This window comes from Raphanus sativus, chromosome 9, assembly GCF_000801105.2.
Source record: "Raphanus sativus cultivar WK10039 chromosome 9, ASM80110v3, whole genome shotgun sequence".
In the NCBI taxonomy this organism is placed as follows: domain Eukaryota; kingdom Viridiplantae; phylum Streptophyta; class Magnoliopsida; order Brassicales; family Brassicaceae; genus Raphanus; species Raphanus sativus.
The window spans coordinates 9,237,708-9,252,927 of NC_079519.1; the positions used below are offsets into that span (position 1 = coordinate 9,237,708).

General features: G+C 31.4%; 2 protein-coding genes across 2 annotated transcripts; one reads left to right on the forward strand and one right to left on the reverse strand.

Annotated features, from left to right (window-relative positions):
* Nucleotides 1-61: 61 nt before the first annotated feature.
* On the reverse strand, nucleotides 62-2,134 carry LOC108825605 (PAP-specific phosphatase HAL2-like). The gene is made up of 3 exons (XM_018598930.2): nucleotides 1,841-2,134; nucleotides 579-1,227; nucleotides 62-499 (listed from the first exon to the last, which is right to left on the reverse strand). The coding sequence occupies exons 1-3, from the start codon at nucleotides 2,004-2,006 to the stop codon at nucleotides 196-198; spliced, it is 1,119 nt and encodes a 372-aa protein (XP_018454432.2). The 5' UTR covers nucleotides 2,007-2,134; the 3' UTR covers nucleotides 62-195.
* A 4,381-nt stretch (nucleotides 2,135-6,515) lies between these two features.
* On the forward strand, nucleotides 6,516-8,715 carry LOC108825646 (protein arginine N-methyltransferase PRMT10). Its single transcript, XM_018598974.2, has 7 exons — nucleotides 6,516-6,848; nucleotides 6,936-7,128; nucleotides 7,231-7,336; nucleotides 7,460-7,649; nucleotides 7,817-8,002; nucleotides 8,083-8,166; nucleotides 8,322-8,715. The coding sequence occupies exons 1-7, from the start codon at nucleotides 6,624-6,626 to the stop codon at nucleotides 8,496-8,498; spliced, it is 1,161 nt and encodes a 386-aa protein (XP_018454476.1). The 5' UTR covers nucleotides 6,516-6,623; the 3' UTR covers nucleotides 8,499-8,715.
* The last annotated feature ends 6,505 nt before the right edge of the window (nucleotides 8,716-15,220 follow it).

The window sequence follows — 15,220 nt, forward strand, 5'->3', positions numbered from 1 at the left end:
AAAATTTAAGGTATACAGTATTAAGGTCAACACTTAAAAAAAAAAAAAATAGCTTATGCAATAATCTGCAAACTGTAAAATCAGAAAACCAAAAGAGTGAGTTTCTTCTTTACAGATCGTACCCTGGAGTGTTCAAAAAAAAAACACTGGCTAGATGATTCTGCAACAAACAGAGGAACGTGGCTAAGCTTTTATTCAGAGACTAGAAGATTCCCAACTAGCATAAACAGCACCTATAATCTTATCATGCAAAACTTGATTAGAACACGCTATGATTCCTCTGTCTAGACCTTCCAAGTAAACTCCTTTTGAGAAGTCTAACTTTCTCCCGCCCGCGTCAGTAACCACACCACCAGCTTCTTCAACAATCACAACTCCAGCTGCATGATCCCATATCTTCTCTTTGTAACTCGACTGCGCAAATTTCATGAACACTTCAGCGTCTCCACATGCAATCGCCGCATACTTCACCATGCTGTACACTCTCATAGTCTGTTTCCTGAAAGAAAATAAGAAAAGATTAGTTGGCATTGTAACATATATATAGAGAGAGAGTTCTGAAACAATCATTAGTTTACCTAACTCCCATGCTGTTGGCAAGTCCTGCGGTGAACAAGTGATTAGAGTTTGCTCTCTCCACTGGCTCACAAACCGTAGCTAAAACCGGATCATCCACTGTTGAAGCCGTAAGAAGCCTTGCAGATTCCGGATACCCACCAGGGTGCAACGGTTGCATCCAAGCTTGACCACTGCCTCTCTTTGCGTACATGACACACCCTTTCGATACTGAGCCAGATTCAGTTTGGTTGCAACCGTTACTTAACCCCTCTTTTTTGACCGGATAGTTAGGACATCCTAGCACTCCCAACAGGACTTTACCGTCCTCAATCAGAGCCAAAGCAACAGCGTACTGATCACCACGGACAAAACCTAACGTCCCATCGACGGGATCAAGAACCCAGTGTCTTCCCTTAGGACCTCCAGTGGAGTTGCATCGACCAATAGCCTTTAGAATGTCATCCGATCCCAAGGGTTTGTCTGGCTTGGGAAGACCGTATTTGTGAGCTTCAGACAAGGCTTCATTGACAGCGTTGGAGACAGCTCCCAAAAGGATTACTGACTCTGACTTGGTGAGAGACTCAGTGTCCTCTTCAGCGATGATGGAAAGGTTATGACTACCAAAAACCTCAGCTAAAACCCAGCTCACAATCGCTTGAACACCCCAATCTGTTTTTAACCAGGAAACAAATATTTAATACCAATCACAGTATTTAACTAAACAGAGATTATTAACCAATCACGTTATGATATCTCATCAATCACACAACTTACTTACATGTATGAAACTCTGACACTAAAACACACATATAATCTGGCATTTTGTCAGATGAGATCAATCACACACTTTCTCACTAATAAACTTAGCAATGAGACGAAATTAAGCAACAATGGATACTACAGAGAGTTTAATAAGAAATACAAAAAAAGAAATCACTATTAAACTACTGATACAGACAAATCATTTGTTCAAGCCTGATTACATTACATGCCCTTAAGAAAGAGAAGAAATGAATTATTATTACGTAACATAAGTGCGGACTTGTTTTTTTGATCAATTATGTTTCATATTCAATGAACAAAGGACACATGCAAGTGGTGACTATGGTAACTGTGGTTACAGCTCAGGTCTGGGGAAAACATTGGCAAATAATTTCCTTTTTTTTACTGACATTTACAGAATGTAATATCACATATTCGTTAGAAACAGAAGAACCCAGACAGATCTTCAAAACTTCAAAAAAAAAAAGAAAACATAACGATGAAAAATAGATAAAAGAACCTGCGACGGTGACAGGGGAATCATCATCCTTGGACTTAACGTCACCGCCACCGTTAGTGGAGGAAGGAAGACGAAGCTTCTCCTGAACTTTTACACACAGAGAAGAAGCCAGGTGCACCACACGCACCGCCGTCTCCATCTCCGTCGCTAAGGATTCCACCTCCATCGCCCGCGAAATCTGAAATAAAGGACGGACGAGGAGGAGGAGATACAATTATCAAAAAGCTCCCTCCACCTTTTTCACATGCTCTCTCTATCTATCTCCACTACCTCTTCTCTCTTCTTCTCCTTTTGTGTTCACAAAATTATATTTTTTCTTACTTTTATACTTTTTGTGTGGCTTTTCATAAAACTCAAGTTCTTTTTGTCCCGTTTAAAATAAAATAATAATCTTTTCTTATTCCCTGATTTTAAAAACAATTATGTCAGGATAAAAAAAGCAACGAAAATTAATTCTTTTGAACGAAAATTTAAATTATTAGTTTATTACTAACATTTTTCATGTTTGATAAATTCCAAAGACAATAACTGAATAGTGTTTGTTTTCTTTTGAAGCCAAGGTGTACATCAAAAAGGCTTCTTCTTATGGTTACAAGAAAATATGAACGTGTGATGGTTGGTGGGTGGGGTTTACAGGTAAAAAATCTGAATCCGAAAAAACGAACCGAATAAGATCCGAAAAAGTAGTATAAAACCTCAAATTGAAATAGACTAAATATCCAAACGGATTTAAAATTTTGGTATTTTAGAAAATCGAAACCGAATACTATCAGAATCGAAATATTTTGGGTACTCGAATGTACTGAGATAGATTTATATATCTAAATATGTTAATTATTTTTAGATATAATGTATACTAAAACATCCAAAATATATAAAATATATACTTTTAAATTGTCCAAAATACTTAAAATATATACAAATAGTCAAAAGTAAATATATAAAATAGCTAAAATACACTCAAAACACCAAAAAATACTTAAATGATCTAGTTAAAATATACGTAGAACCCCTAAAATACTTAAAATATCTATTGATTTTCTATCCAAATATTCAAATAAAACCAATTTATATGTTAAGTTTAGGTATTTTGACATATATTTATTTTATAAATATGTAATATATTTATTTGTTTATAGAATTTGAGAAATTTAAACTATATTATAAATTTTAAAATTTTAAAATAGATTATCCGAACCGAATCTGAACTAAAATTTAGAAACACCTGAAAGAAGTCGAAATCTTTGATCTTAGAAACTAGAATAAGTCCAAACTGAACTCAAAATGAGTATTCAAATACCTATCCCTAGTGGGGTTTGTACTTTGCAGACTTGTTGTAGCTGCAGTTAGGTAAATATAGTAACACGTGAGGAAATAAACTATCGTTTAATTGCGGAAAAATATAGTTAGACTACATAAAAAATAGTTAAGTATCAGAAAATTTAAAACTTGTGAAATGGTGGAATACTCAAAATATTTTTATGGCATTCATTTTGTTATAAAAAATATCAGTAATTAAACTAATTATTATAAAATATGGAAACAACTAAAATTTATTAAAAGTACTTTAGTTCTCATTATAAATATTTAATAAATAAATTGAATTTTTATAATATTATAAAATAAATTATAATATAACTTCATTTACAACATAACATCATAGGAAACTTATTGCTATTTATTTAAAATTTTAAAATGATATCAGCATATAATTTAATAAAATGAAAAAGTTGATTTTTTAAAATTATCTAGTAAAATTCATTTTTCTACTTAATGAAAATTCTTTATATTTTTTTAGCAAAAATGAAAAGTTACGTTTTTGCGTTTTTTTCATTCCACAATTTTTTTGAAAAATATTTATGGAATCGCAATTTAAACGATATTTTGACATTCCGAAAAATAAACAATCATAGCCAAAAAAGTTTGAAATACCAATTTTAAATACCTACTTCTTTTAAGTATATACTTTTATTTTTGTTTAAAACTTTAAATACTTAGCCCTTCATATAACTTTTTATTTTCTCGTATTCGTCCTTTTTTCTTTTTAATTGCATGATTTATAACCTGATAATAAAGTAAACATGATGCAGATAAACAAACGTGGACGGCTTTTATCTTCCCGTCACTTTGGCTTAAGAATATAGAAAAGAAAAATTATAACTGACGAGGTCAAATGTATTCAGACCGTAAAGGTGGAATTGTGCATATGCGAACAGTAGAGCTGGGAATCTAAATCTTTACCCGCGGGCCCCGCCTCATTTGACCCGCTGCGGAGCGGATGCGGGTCAGCAAATTCGAAAAATATGCGGGGCGGGTGCTGGTACGGGTTGAGCATATTTTCTGCGGGGCGGGTGCGGGTTGATCGAATTTATACTGCGGATACCCGCCAACCCGCAAAATAAATTTTTTTTTTTTTAAATTTTTGTTTATAAAATTATGTTTTTATTAAAAAAATAATAAAAATTTCGAATATTTAAAATAAAATTATTAAAATATATTATTTTTTTACAAAAAATATTAATAAAATGTATAAAATAATTATTTTTTTATTTTTTTATTTTACCCGCGGGTCCCGCAGGTCACCCGCTAATTTATGCGGAGCGGAGCGGGTCTTGTTTTTTTCAGTTACGGGTCAAACGGGTCGGATTTTGAAATCAAAAAAATGATTCGACCTGCAGCGGGGCGGGGCGGGTCGGGGCGAGTCGACCCGCAAACTCAGCACTAGCGAACAGCAACAGGGAGCTCATATATCTATAATTAATCAGCCTGGGATTATTTAATGTAACATTTTTTTGACAACAATGTAACATGTGTTAAATACTGATAAACCTGCGTGCGAATAATACTATTAAAAGCTCATGAACCGTCCAAGTTGGTACGTTGGATTCTCGTTCTGGCTGGGAAATGAATGGTTCGTAACAAAAAGGATTTTCGTTATGAAGTTAATTTTTTATGTGAAAGTTGTTCGCTTTTAATCACGTCGAAGTGGTTTAATGGGTTTCACTAGAGAAGAAATTGTTCTTTTAGATCATGAATCAGTTCCTTTCTAGTGCAAAATTAATAATTTCATATGTAGCCACGCGAATATAAACATATTGATTACGTCTATTTAAATATTCGAGTAAGAATATATCCGTGGAGTATATCTCATATCCATGGATTAGGTCAATATTTTTAATAAATTCGGATTCTACAAATAAAAAGGTTGTTCATTTTTAATAAGTGCGACAAATGTTTCTTTTTTTTTGGATAACTATGTTTATTTCCTTTTTTCATTTATTTAAAATAGCAAAGTTCAAAATCACATCTTTTATTTAAAATATTGGACAAAATAAGATAAATCCTAAAAGAAATTAGAATTTAAGAATTTTTTTTTTTGGCTTAAATTTAGTAGACTTTAAGATATGGATCGTTAGAATCTGGTGAAACTTTAATTATATCAATATACTTAGATTTTACTGTAAATAAATAAATAATGGTTATTACAATCAAATTATGAAGTTTCATTATATAATATTTCTTTATTTCATAATAAGTATTATTCTAACTTTTTCTTTTGTTACACAAAAATATTACTTTATAATTCTAATATAAATTATACTTACTTTTAGTCAAAAGTTAAATGCAAACTACATTGAATTTATAAATAATTTTATTTATCTCAAATACTATTGGTTAGAGATTTGTAATTTAGGTAGGACAAAAAAACTGGAACCGAAAAATCGAACCAAAACCAAACCGAAATTTCTGAACCGGAACCGAACCGAAGACCCTCAAATACCTGCATGGTTTCTATATTTCTATATCTGAAATAACCGAATCGAGAATCGAACGGATGCACGAATATATAAAAATATTAATTATATATACATATAACATAACTAAATATATATATTTACAACTAAAACTTTTCTTAAAAGAATCCTAAAATATCTGAAGATAACTACATTATTATAAAATATCCGAACTATCTAAAAGTATCTGGATAATTTTATCCGAAATATCCAAAGTAGTCCAAAATATTCAAATTTTTTGTCTAAATCATCATAATTATTTGATATTTTACATAAATAACTAATATTTTATTCGAACTACCTGAACTATCTGAACCCGAACCAGAACCAAATGAGAACCAAAATCATTTCAGGTATTTTCCGGTTCTTAGTTTTACTATCCAAACCAAACCGAATCTGAAATTATCCAAACTGAACCGAACCGAAAATAAGTCAAGTACTGAATGGATGCTCTAACCATATATCCAAACTATCTGAAACTCGAAATACCCGAATCGAACCGAACTGATATTCGAAATATCTAGACCTAGTGTAATTAATAATAAACTACATGTATTTTCGTTACTTTCTTAATCTACATATATTTTCGTTACTTTCTTAATCTACATATATTTTCGTTACTTTTTTAACCTATGTTGAAAATGTCAAAATGATATTTATTCAGAACGGATGAAGTATCTTTTAGCTAAACTAGTTTATCTCCCGTGATTGGTTCGATTTGGTATGTGTATCGTAATGGGAATCTCTAGTTTTTAATCAGATAAGAAGCCCAAAGGGCCTATTACTAAGGTGATGATGCTCCTGGACCAGCATCGTCCAATTGACTGATAATTTAGACAATGATGACGTGTCAAGTGGTAACTAAACCCCACTAGAAGACCAAACCCTCCTGGTCCCGCCGACGAAAATAAAATCAGTTTGCCCTAATAACCAAAACCTCCCTCCCCACCTTAGTCGCTTTGTCCTTCACAAAACGGCAGAGCAAAACAATGAGGAGCGCATACAACGGCGGCGGCTCAATGGGAGGACGCCCTGCCGGAACCGGCGGCGGCGGTAAATCGTCAGCACCAGTAGTAGACAAAGAAGTAGACTACGCTAATTACTTCTGCACATACTCGTTCCTCTACCACCAGAAAGACATGCTCTCCGACCGTGTCCGTATGGACGCTTACTTCAACGCCGTCTTCGAGAACAAACACCACTTTGCCGGCAAGGTATCCAAAAAACTGAAACCTCTTTATACATTAGTCTCTCTCTCTCTGTAAAGCTTGCTAATTATGTATGTGTGTGTGTTATGAAAGACGGTGTTGGACGTTGGAACAGGGAGTGGGATTCTTGCGATTTGGTCAGCTCAAGCTGGTGCTAGGAAAGTTTATGCCGTTGAAGCTACTTCCATGGCTGATCATGCTCGTTCTCTTGTCAAGGCTAACAATCTTGAACATGTTGTTGAGGTGATTCAAGGTTCTGTCGAAGATATCTCTTTGCCTGAGAAAGGTATTCTTTTTTCTTTTCTTTTTTTTTTTAATTTGGTTTGAGTATTATTAGATAATGTTTCTATCATTACATGAATCTGATATGTTCAATTTTAATGAGCAGTTGATGTGATAATCTCGGAGTGGATGGGCTACTTCCTTCTGCGGGAGTCCATGTTTGATTCTGTGATTTGTGCTCGTGACCGTTGGTTAAAGCCCACCGGTGTCATGTAAGTTTATTTAGCTTGATGTGTTAGTGTTGACACAAGTTGTGAGGTCTAAAAACAAGTGTGCAATGATTTGGTTGGTTGGTACTCTTTGTGTGTAGACACTAATAAGCTTGGACCCAATAGGTACCCAAGTCATGCTCGCATGTGGCTTGCACCTATCAAATCCAATATGGCAGATCGGAAGAAGAATGATTTGGATGGGGCCATGGCGGATTGGGATAACTTCTCTGATGAGATCAAAACCTACTACGGTGTTGATATGAGCGTTTTGACTAAACCTTTTGCTGAAGAGCAAGAAAAGTATTACATACAGGTTGCTCACTTTTGAAACTCTCTCTCTTTTTTTTTTTTCTTTTTTGCTGCAATGTTTTGATTTAAATGACTTTACATAAGGTCCCTAGGTGAACAATTAGCAAATTTACTCGTAAACCTATTGCTCTGGAATGGAAACTCATATTGGTGAATTGTTTATGGGGGCAGACGGCTATGTGGAATGACTTGAACCCACTTCAAGTGATAGGCACACCCGCAATTGTCAAAGAGATGGATTGTTTGACAGCCACTGTCAGCGAAATCGAGGAGGTCAGATGTAATGTAACGTCAGTCATCAATGGACAGAACACAAGGCTGTGTGGTTTTGGTGGATGGTTTGATGTTCACTTCCGGGTTAGTTCATTTACAGATTCTTTTTTTGTGTTGTGTTGAAGAAACTCTTAATATTTTGCTGTTACCTGTTTGTTATTTAGGGGCGAAAAGAAGATCCTGCCCAGCAAGAGATCGAGTTGACAACAGCTCCAAGTGAACAGCATTGCACGCATTGGGGACAACAGGTACATATATGTACTTCCCCCTCTTAGTTTTTTTGTTCCCTAATGATATGATTTAACGTTTCAAATAGTTTCATTTGTTCAAATCCAATTTTTTCTCTTTCTGTTTGGTGTTTGCGTTTACAATTTAACAAAAGTTGACGACCTGAATGTGATAGGTTTTCATTATGGCCAAGCCTATAAATGTTGAAGAAGGTGATAATCTGAACCTTGGTTTGGTAATGAGCCGGTCAAAGGAAAACCACAGACTAATGGAGGTGGAGCTTGAATGTGAGATAAAAGAGCCTTCTGGCAACCTTAAGGAGTCTTTCAAGAAGATTTATTTCATAGAATGATTATTACAGAAACTGGTCTGATGAGCTCTTTTCCATGGGGTTCTTGTATCCAATGCATGAACCCTCATGTAGTGTTGTACTATTTACTTCCAACTTCTTTTTTTTCATGTAACGAGCAATTTACATTGGTAACTTAAAACTGTGTCTTTACAAGACTTTAAAAACAGATTTTGATAGTATTTTAGTGAAGCTTGCTAGACTGTTAGCTTTGATTCAATCCAATTTTTTTGTATTTGCAGTGTTTCAAGAGAGTAATATGTGTTTCCTGTTTATTTACCATTGTGGATGCAAACCATTGTTTTTAGGAATTAAATTTGATCCTCTTGCTCAGCTTACTTCAGTAAAGAATCAAAAGTTGATATGGGATCTGATGAGTCATACAAGAAGAAAAAGACAGTAGTTAGAGAAAGAAAGATAACGAAAGAAAGAGTGGTTAGCCCATATTTTCTTCTTCTTAGAAAAATGGTAAAGAACGGCCAATCAAGTATCACGGTTTCGACGTGATTGACGGTTTCGGCGTAACCAACATTTTCATTTCATTTATCTTTTTTTTTTTTGATAATTTAAGATTTTCATTTCATTTTCTTTAACTGAGAATTGCAATTTAATCATTTGTATCAATCAGTGTTTTAGGTATGTACGATTCAAATATAGAATTTTGATAATGTATTTGTAAGTTGGTAAGCCAATAATTTTCTTACAAGTTCTATATACAATTTCTTTTATTAAATGTAAAATTGGGTTACAAATGTTTTTACATCAAAAGTGAAATATGTTTTTGAATGTAGACAGATAAAATTTTCTAAATATTTTTAAATTATAAAATGTTACAAGAAAAGTATGATTGATTTATAAAAGAGAAAATAACATCTAAGCAACAAAAAACTAAATCATAACGATAGGGTGGAGGAAAGGCTAGATAAACAGCTTGGATGAAATGGGGTCAACCAAATCCACCTCGTCGACCAAGGTTTCCACGACCGAGTCTTCCTTTTCCCCTTCCTCCTCGACCCATTTCTATTGCATTGTTTAATACTTGTGTGTGGGTCTGTTCCGAAGAAACTTCCCAGTTAAATAGTACCGACTATTTTTCGAATACCAAATCACTAAGCTTTTCTATTTTTCTTTTCTTGTTTTTCTAGAACACTGAATTTTATAGCGTATTACCAATTTAGCAATGAAATATTTTGTTGATTTGCAACATTCCAGAAAACATTAGACATGTTAATGTTTTCTGGTCCTTTTACTTGTTTCACCAAATTAATAATTATTGATGTTCTGAATGTTTTGAGTCTGGTGCCTGCTTGCGGAATAGAAGTTCTAGTTCCTGGCTCCTTCGATTTATTTAATTTTCCGTACATTATTAAATAGTAAGCACTTTTATTTTCTATCGCTTATCAAATTCACTATCTACTGATTGCTGACACATATATAAGTGTTTCGAATTTTGTCTTTCTTATTTCAAAGAACTAGAGTCTAGACACACTAATAATCAATATCACATATTGATATTGCCTTTTGGAACATATATTAAATGAGATTGATGATTTTTGGAAGTGGGTCTAACATGTTCTAATTTCCGGTGAGAGCGATTATTTTTAACTAAACTAATTGGATATTCTGTAATATATTTTCCCCGAAAATGACACATATATCAGCAAAAAAAGAATGACACATATATCATGTTTGTCCATCGTGATTTATAGAAACTAACAACCACTTAAAATAGATAGAACATATCAAAGAAAACTTTGATTTAAATTTAGTTGATACAAACTAAGCGTCTAATAACTAAATAATATCTTCAACCTACTCGAAAATTAATTAATATTATATGTCTGATATATAGATTGACATTTCCAATCAATTTATCCTATTGGAAGACTTTTGACCATTGTCTAATCATCGAAGTTATACATAATTAATGAATCTTATAAAAGATAAATTACTATAATCACACCTTACAAATAATTTCAACGCGTTCATCATCTGAATATGATATGAACCTTTTGTGCCTTAGAGCATCTCCAACCCAAGACCTTATTTTAAGGGGAGCAAAACTTCAAAATAAGGATTTGAGGGTTATTACTCCAACCATGAGACCTCAAAAAAAATCCTTAAAAATTTATTTATTTAAACTATAGTCCTTGACATTAATAAAAATTACTAATAATGATAAAACTTTACAATTACATATAAAACATATTTTTAATTTATTATACAACACACAATATTACAATTTTAAATAATATAAATTAAATATATAATTAAACAACACACATACCGGTTAGCCAATAAATTCCAGTATTTTGGTACCCCTTGTAAGATATGTATATTTAAATGTTTATATAATTTTTTTAATTTATGTTTAGTTTTTTTAATGTATTTTATTTTGTGTGACCTTTATTTAATATATATTTATATTTGTGTGAATTTTATTTTAATGTTATGTAATATTTATTCTATTTTTTATTTTATTTTGGTGTGTTTAAGTTATTGTAAATAAGTTAGTAGATGTATTTGTGAAATAAAATAATTGTAAGGACTAAAAAGAAAATGAATAGTAGTTTTGAGGTTTTGAATAGTGAAACCTCAAATTTGAAGTTTCACTTCTCAAAACTACTATTCATTTTCTTTTTAGTCCTTACAGTTATTTTCTTTCACAAATATATCTACTAATTTTATTTACAATAACTTAAACACACCAAAATAAAACAAAATAGAATAAATATTATATAATATTAAAATAAAATTCACACAAATAGAAAAATATACAGTATAACCTCTTTAAATTAATAATCTATAAATTAATATCTCTATAAATTAATATAATTTCATAGTCCAAATTGAGTTTTTGGTTGAATTAGTATCTCGATAAATTAATAATCTCTATAAATTAATAAAGAATATAGTTTTGGTGTAGTCCCAACATTATTAATTTATAGAGGTTTCCCTGTATTAAGTAAAAGTCACACAAAATATAATACATTAAACAAACTTAACATTAACTAAAACATATTATATAAACATTTAAATATACATATCTTACAAGTGCTACCAAGTACCAGAATTTATTGGCTAATTGGTATGTGTGTTGTTTTATAATATATGTAATTTATATTATTTTTATTATATAAAATTGTAATATTGTGTGTTGTATAATATATTAAAAGTATGTTTTGTGTGTATTTGTGAAGTTTTATCATTATTAGTAATTTTTATTAATGTCAAGGACTATAGTTTAAATAAATAAACTTTTGAGAATTTTTTTGAAGTTTCATGGTTAGAGTAATCAACCCTCAAATCATCATTTTAAGGTTTTGCTCCCTTAAAAATAAGGTTCTGGATTGGAGATGATCTTACAGGCCCAAAAGTTATATAATTAAGTTATATAATAGACGAATCTGATTTAAAGTCTTATAAAAGTTAGTACGTAGTCGTCTTCTAAATTCCAGCATTCCAGCATTGGAACAATAATAAGTTAAAAACTTTTTAAAGTAAATAATAAAGATTCAGCTATAGGAATCATGTGGTTTGATATAAGATCGCATGTGCAAGCACATGGTGCGACCTAACGCCTTCATCCTCTCCACTATCATATTCTTTTCTCCGGATATATATATTATAGTTTATTCTGCTGTTTATGCATATGAGAACGAAAAATTTACGTCGTGTTATGATTCCCAAATCCTCCCAAATATACGAATACTCCTACATATAATTTGATCGATCGAGAAGATAAAGTTGCAAAAAAGAAAAAGAGTAGATAAAATTGCATGCTAAATGCCACAATCCCTTTCATGTTTGAAATATATAGTCGTCTAATAAGGTACCTAACCAATCAGAAGGCCTACCACTTATATGTCAAGAACATATTGTTGAGCTAGTTGAAACTTTTTTTTTTTGCTAAAATAGCTAGTTGAAACTTGAAAGTCTAAACCATACGTACAATGGGGAGCTTTTTTCTTTTAAACATTGGGAGCTTAGCCCAGTGGCGCCCAAAGCAAATGAATGCATGTTACGTTTAACAATTTTACTAGTAACAGTGTGAAAAAAAAAGAAACGATGAAATCATGAAAATAGAGAAAATGTGTTTTTTTCTCTTTATATGATTGGAATGGAAGTATGGAACCATAATAATTTTTTTTTGAGAATTAACCATAATTTTCTTTAGCTGTAAACCTATAAAAGTAGTAATTTTTTTGTTTATCAGAATTGCTATTTTTATATATGATCTTAAAATAAACTCATTAAACATCAGTTTTACGCATCAAATTTATACAATTAAAAAATTTAAATAATAAAGCACAGATATTATCGATAAATTTTCATTTTCATGTTTTGACTAACAGTTACATATAACTGAATATGATTATCCTACTAAATTACAGAATGATTTCGCCTGTTTGTAGGGGTTAACGAATCTAATTTTAGTTTTTAATTTTTAGTTTTTTTAATTTATAAAAAAACTCTGACTGATAATCGCGAAAATTAGCAATTTATAATAATAATAATAATAATAATATTAATATTAATGTGTAACAAATTAGAATCGTGTTGGTACGCAATATATTCTGTTCTCTATGTGCCTACTCGTCTCCGTTAAGAGACGTCATAGTTCTGGTTTCTTCACTCGTGTAATGTTTTGTTTTGGTAACACAAATGCAAACGGTGCGTCGCACCGTCGGTTGTGGCGCCGTCATCTATGTCCACCTCCTTCTTCCAAAAGCCGCGTTTGTGGGCTCCGCTCAAATTTTGAGTTTCTTTATTTATTAGATATATAGCCATATAGGTACCACTGCTAGATAAGGATGTATGCGTACTAGATTATACTCCATTTGCAGTATTACTCTTACTTATTACTCCCTAAGTTTTTTTAAAGATGCATGTTTTAGGATTTTTTTTGTTTCAAAAAGATGTATTTTTCATATTTTCAATGTAATTTTTGTCAATTAATTATGAATAATTGTGAATCTCAAAAACATTAATTGCATTTCTTGAAATTTTATTGGTTTAGAAATATAGGAAATATAAAATAACAAAAAATTATGCACTAATAAGTAAATTTTAATATGTTTTATTAAAAAGTGTGAAAATCTCAAAACATGTATTATTTAAAAACAGAGGGAGTAATTAACTCATTTAATCCACTTGGTTTAGAAGTAAGTTAACTCATTCATTCATCCGTGATGGATTTTATAGTTGGGAAACTGGCTGGTTTGATCTAGTTTGAAGAGTTATAAATTGTATCTTTCCTACCCATTATTAAAAAGCTAATATGTACTCCCTTGTTTTATAATAAGTGTCTTTTAAAAAAATTTATTTATTTTTAAAAAAAATAAATGTCATTCTAAAGTCTCAATATAATTTATATATTAAATCTTACCTTTTTGAATAACTAATATTATTTTAGCTAATCATTTCTATTTAATTAATCATACATTAAATAGACCAGTCAATTATATAAATTTCTTAATTTCTGTGAAAAATGTCAAAATGACAATTATTTTTAAACAAAAAAGTAATTAGTTTAGCATATTTAAGATGAACTTTATTTTATCATTAACTAGATTTTGATCCGCGCTTTAGCGCGAAATATTTTTCGGTAAAACTTTATATAATCGTATTTTTTTCTTCGTTAAAATAGGTCGGAGCATAAAATTTGTAACCCGAAGTCCGTACCGAACTCAAAAAAAAAGTTTCGTATCCAGTACGAAATGTAACAAATCCCAGAATAGTTTTTTTAGGGTGATACATCATATATCCAAACTTGAAGTTTATTAATCGAACCCGAACGGACAACCAAAAAAAAAACAAAAAACCCAAAAAATCCAAAAACTCGTGAAATTATATCTAAAATAAGTATTTAAATTTTCAATAAGTACCTTAGATATCCAATTCTATATAAATAAGTTTATTTCTTATGTTTTGCTTCAAAATTTTGGATTTAACTTCAGATATATCTGAACCGAATCCATATAACCTGAATTGGAATAATATATGGTTACTTTATAGATTTTATGATGTGATATAACTTAGAAACAAAATCAATGCCTTATAAATTTATCAGAAAGAGACCTAGGATGTGATATAACTTTGAACCAAAAATTTCAAATACCCAATCCGTACCCAAGTTTATTAGTATATATATAATATCAATCACTCTCCGTGTATATAAGATCATTAGTATATATAATATCAATAAAGTTTAGAAAATAGCTCTGGATCTTGCATATTCCTAGATACACAAGTGCAGTTTTTAATACAAATACCTTATATATATAAGGTATAATTATACTATATTTAATTAGTATACTAATAAACTTCAGTAGATATAGGGTAGTTGCTAACAAAAATACTGGAAGATACTACGGAGAGCATAATTATTTGTAAGGGATATTACATTTATCTCTAATGAAAAATGAATAAATCCAAAATTTAATGACAACATTTTTAAGTAGATAAAAAGTAGGACTCTATCATTTGGTTTTTCATAAACAATAGAGCGCAAAATAAGGAGAGAGAAGAGAGAAAAGAGAGAGAAGCTCCGTCGTTTTCATCGCGTCCGGCCGATGGCGTGGGCTTCCACAGCCACCATCGGTCCTGATTTCTTTTCTTTTCCGTTACTTTCCTGCTTGTCTAGTTCCGTCGGCTCAGTTTTCGTTTTGTCTCTTGGCGTCCGTCGTCGCACCGCCCTCTCGGTGGACGGTCGGCTTTAGTGC

What these genes read in the sequence shown, in the direction of transcription:
- LOC108825605 (XM_018598930.2), bottom strand. Translation starts at nt 2,006, where the DNA reads ATGGAGGTGGAATCCTTAGCGACGGAGATGGAGACGGCGGTGCGTGTG. An exon ending in TTCCCCTGTCACCGTCGCAG is followed by an intron (nt 1,228 to 1,840) that starts GTTCTTTTATCT and finishes GGTTAAAAACAG; the next exon opens with ATTGGGGTGTTCAAGCGATT. An exon ending in GCCAACAGCATGGGAGTTAG is followed by an intron (nt 500 to 578) that starts GTAAACTAATGA and finishes ATTTTCTTTCAG; the next exon opens with GAAACAGACTATGAGAGTGT.
- LOC108825646 (XM_018598974.2), top strand. Translation starts at nt 6,624, where the DNA reads ATGAGGAGCGCATACAACGGCGGCGGCTCAATGGGAGGACGCCCTGCC. An exon ending in AACACCACTTTGCCGGCAAG is followed by an intron (nt 6,849 to 6,935) that starts GTATCCAAAAAA and finishes GTGTTATGAAAG; the next exon opens with ACGGTGTTGGACGTTGGAAC. An exon ending in TTAAAGCCCACCGGTGTCAT is followed by an intron (nt 7,337 to 7,459) that starts GTAAGTTTATTT and finishes TGGACCCAATAG; the next exon opens with GTACCCAAGTCATGCTCGCA.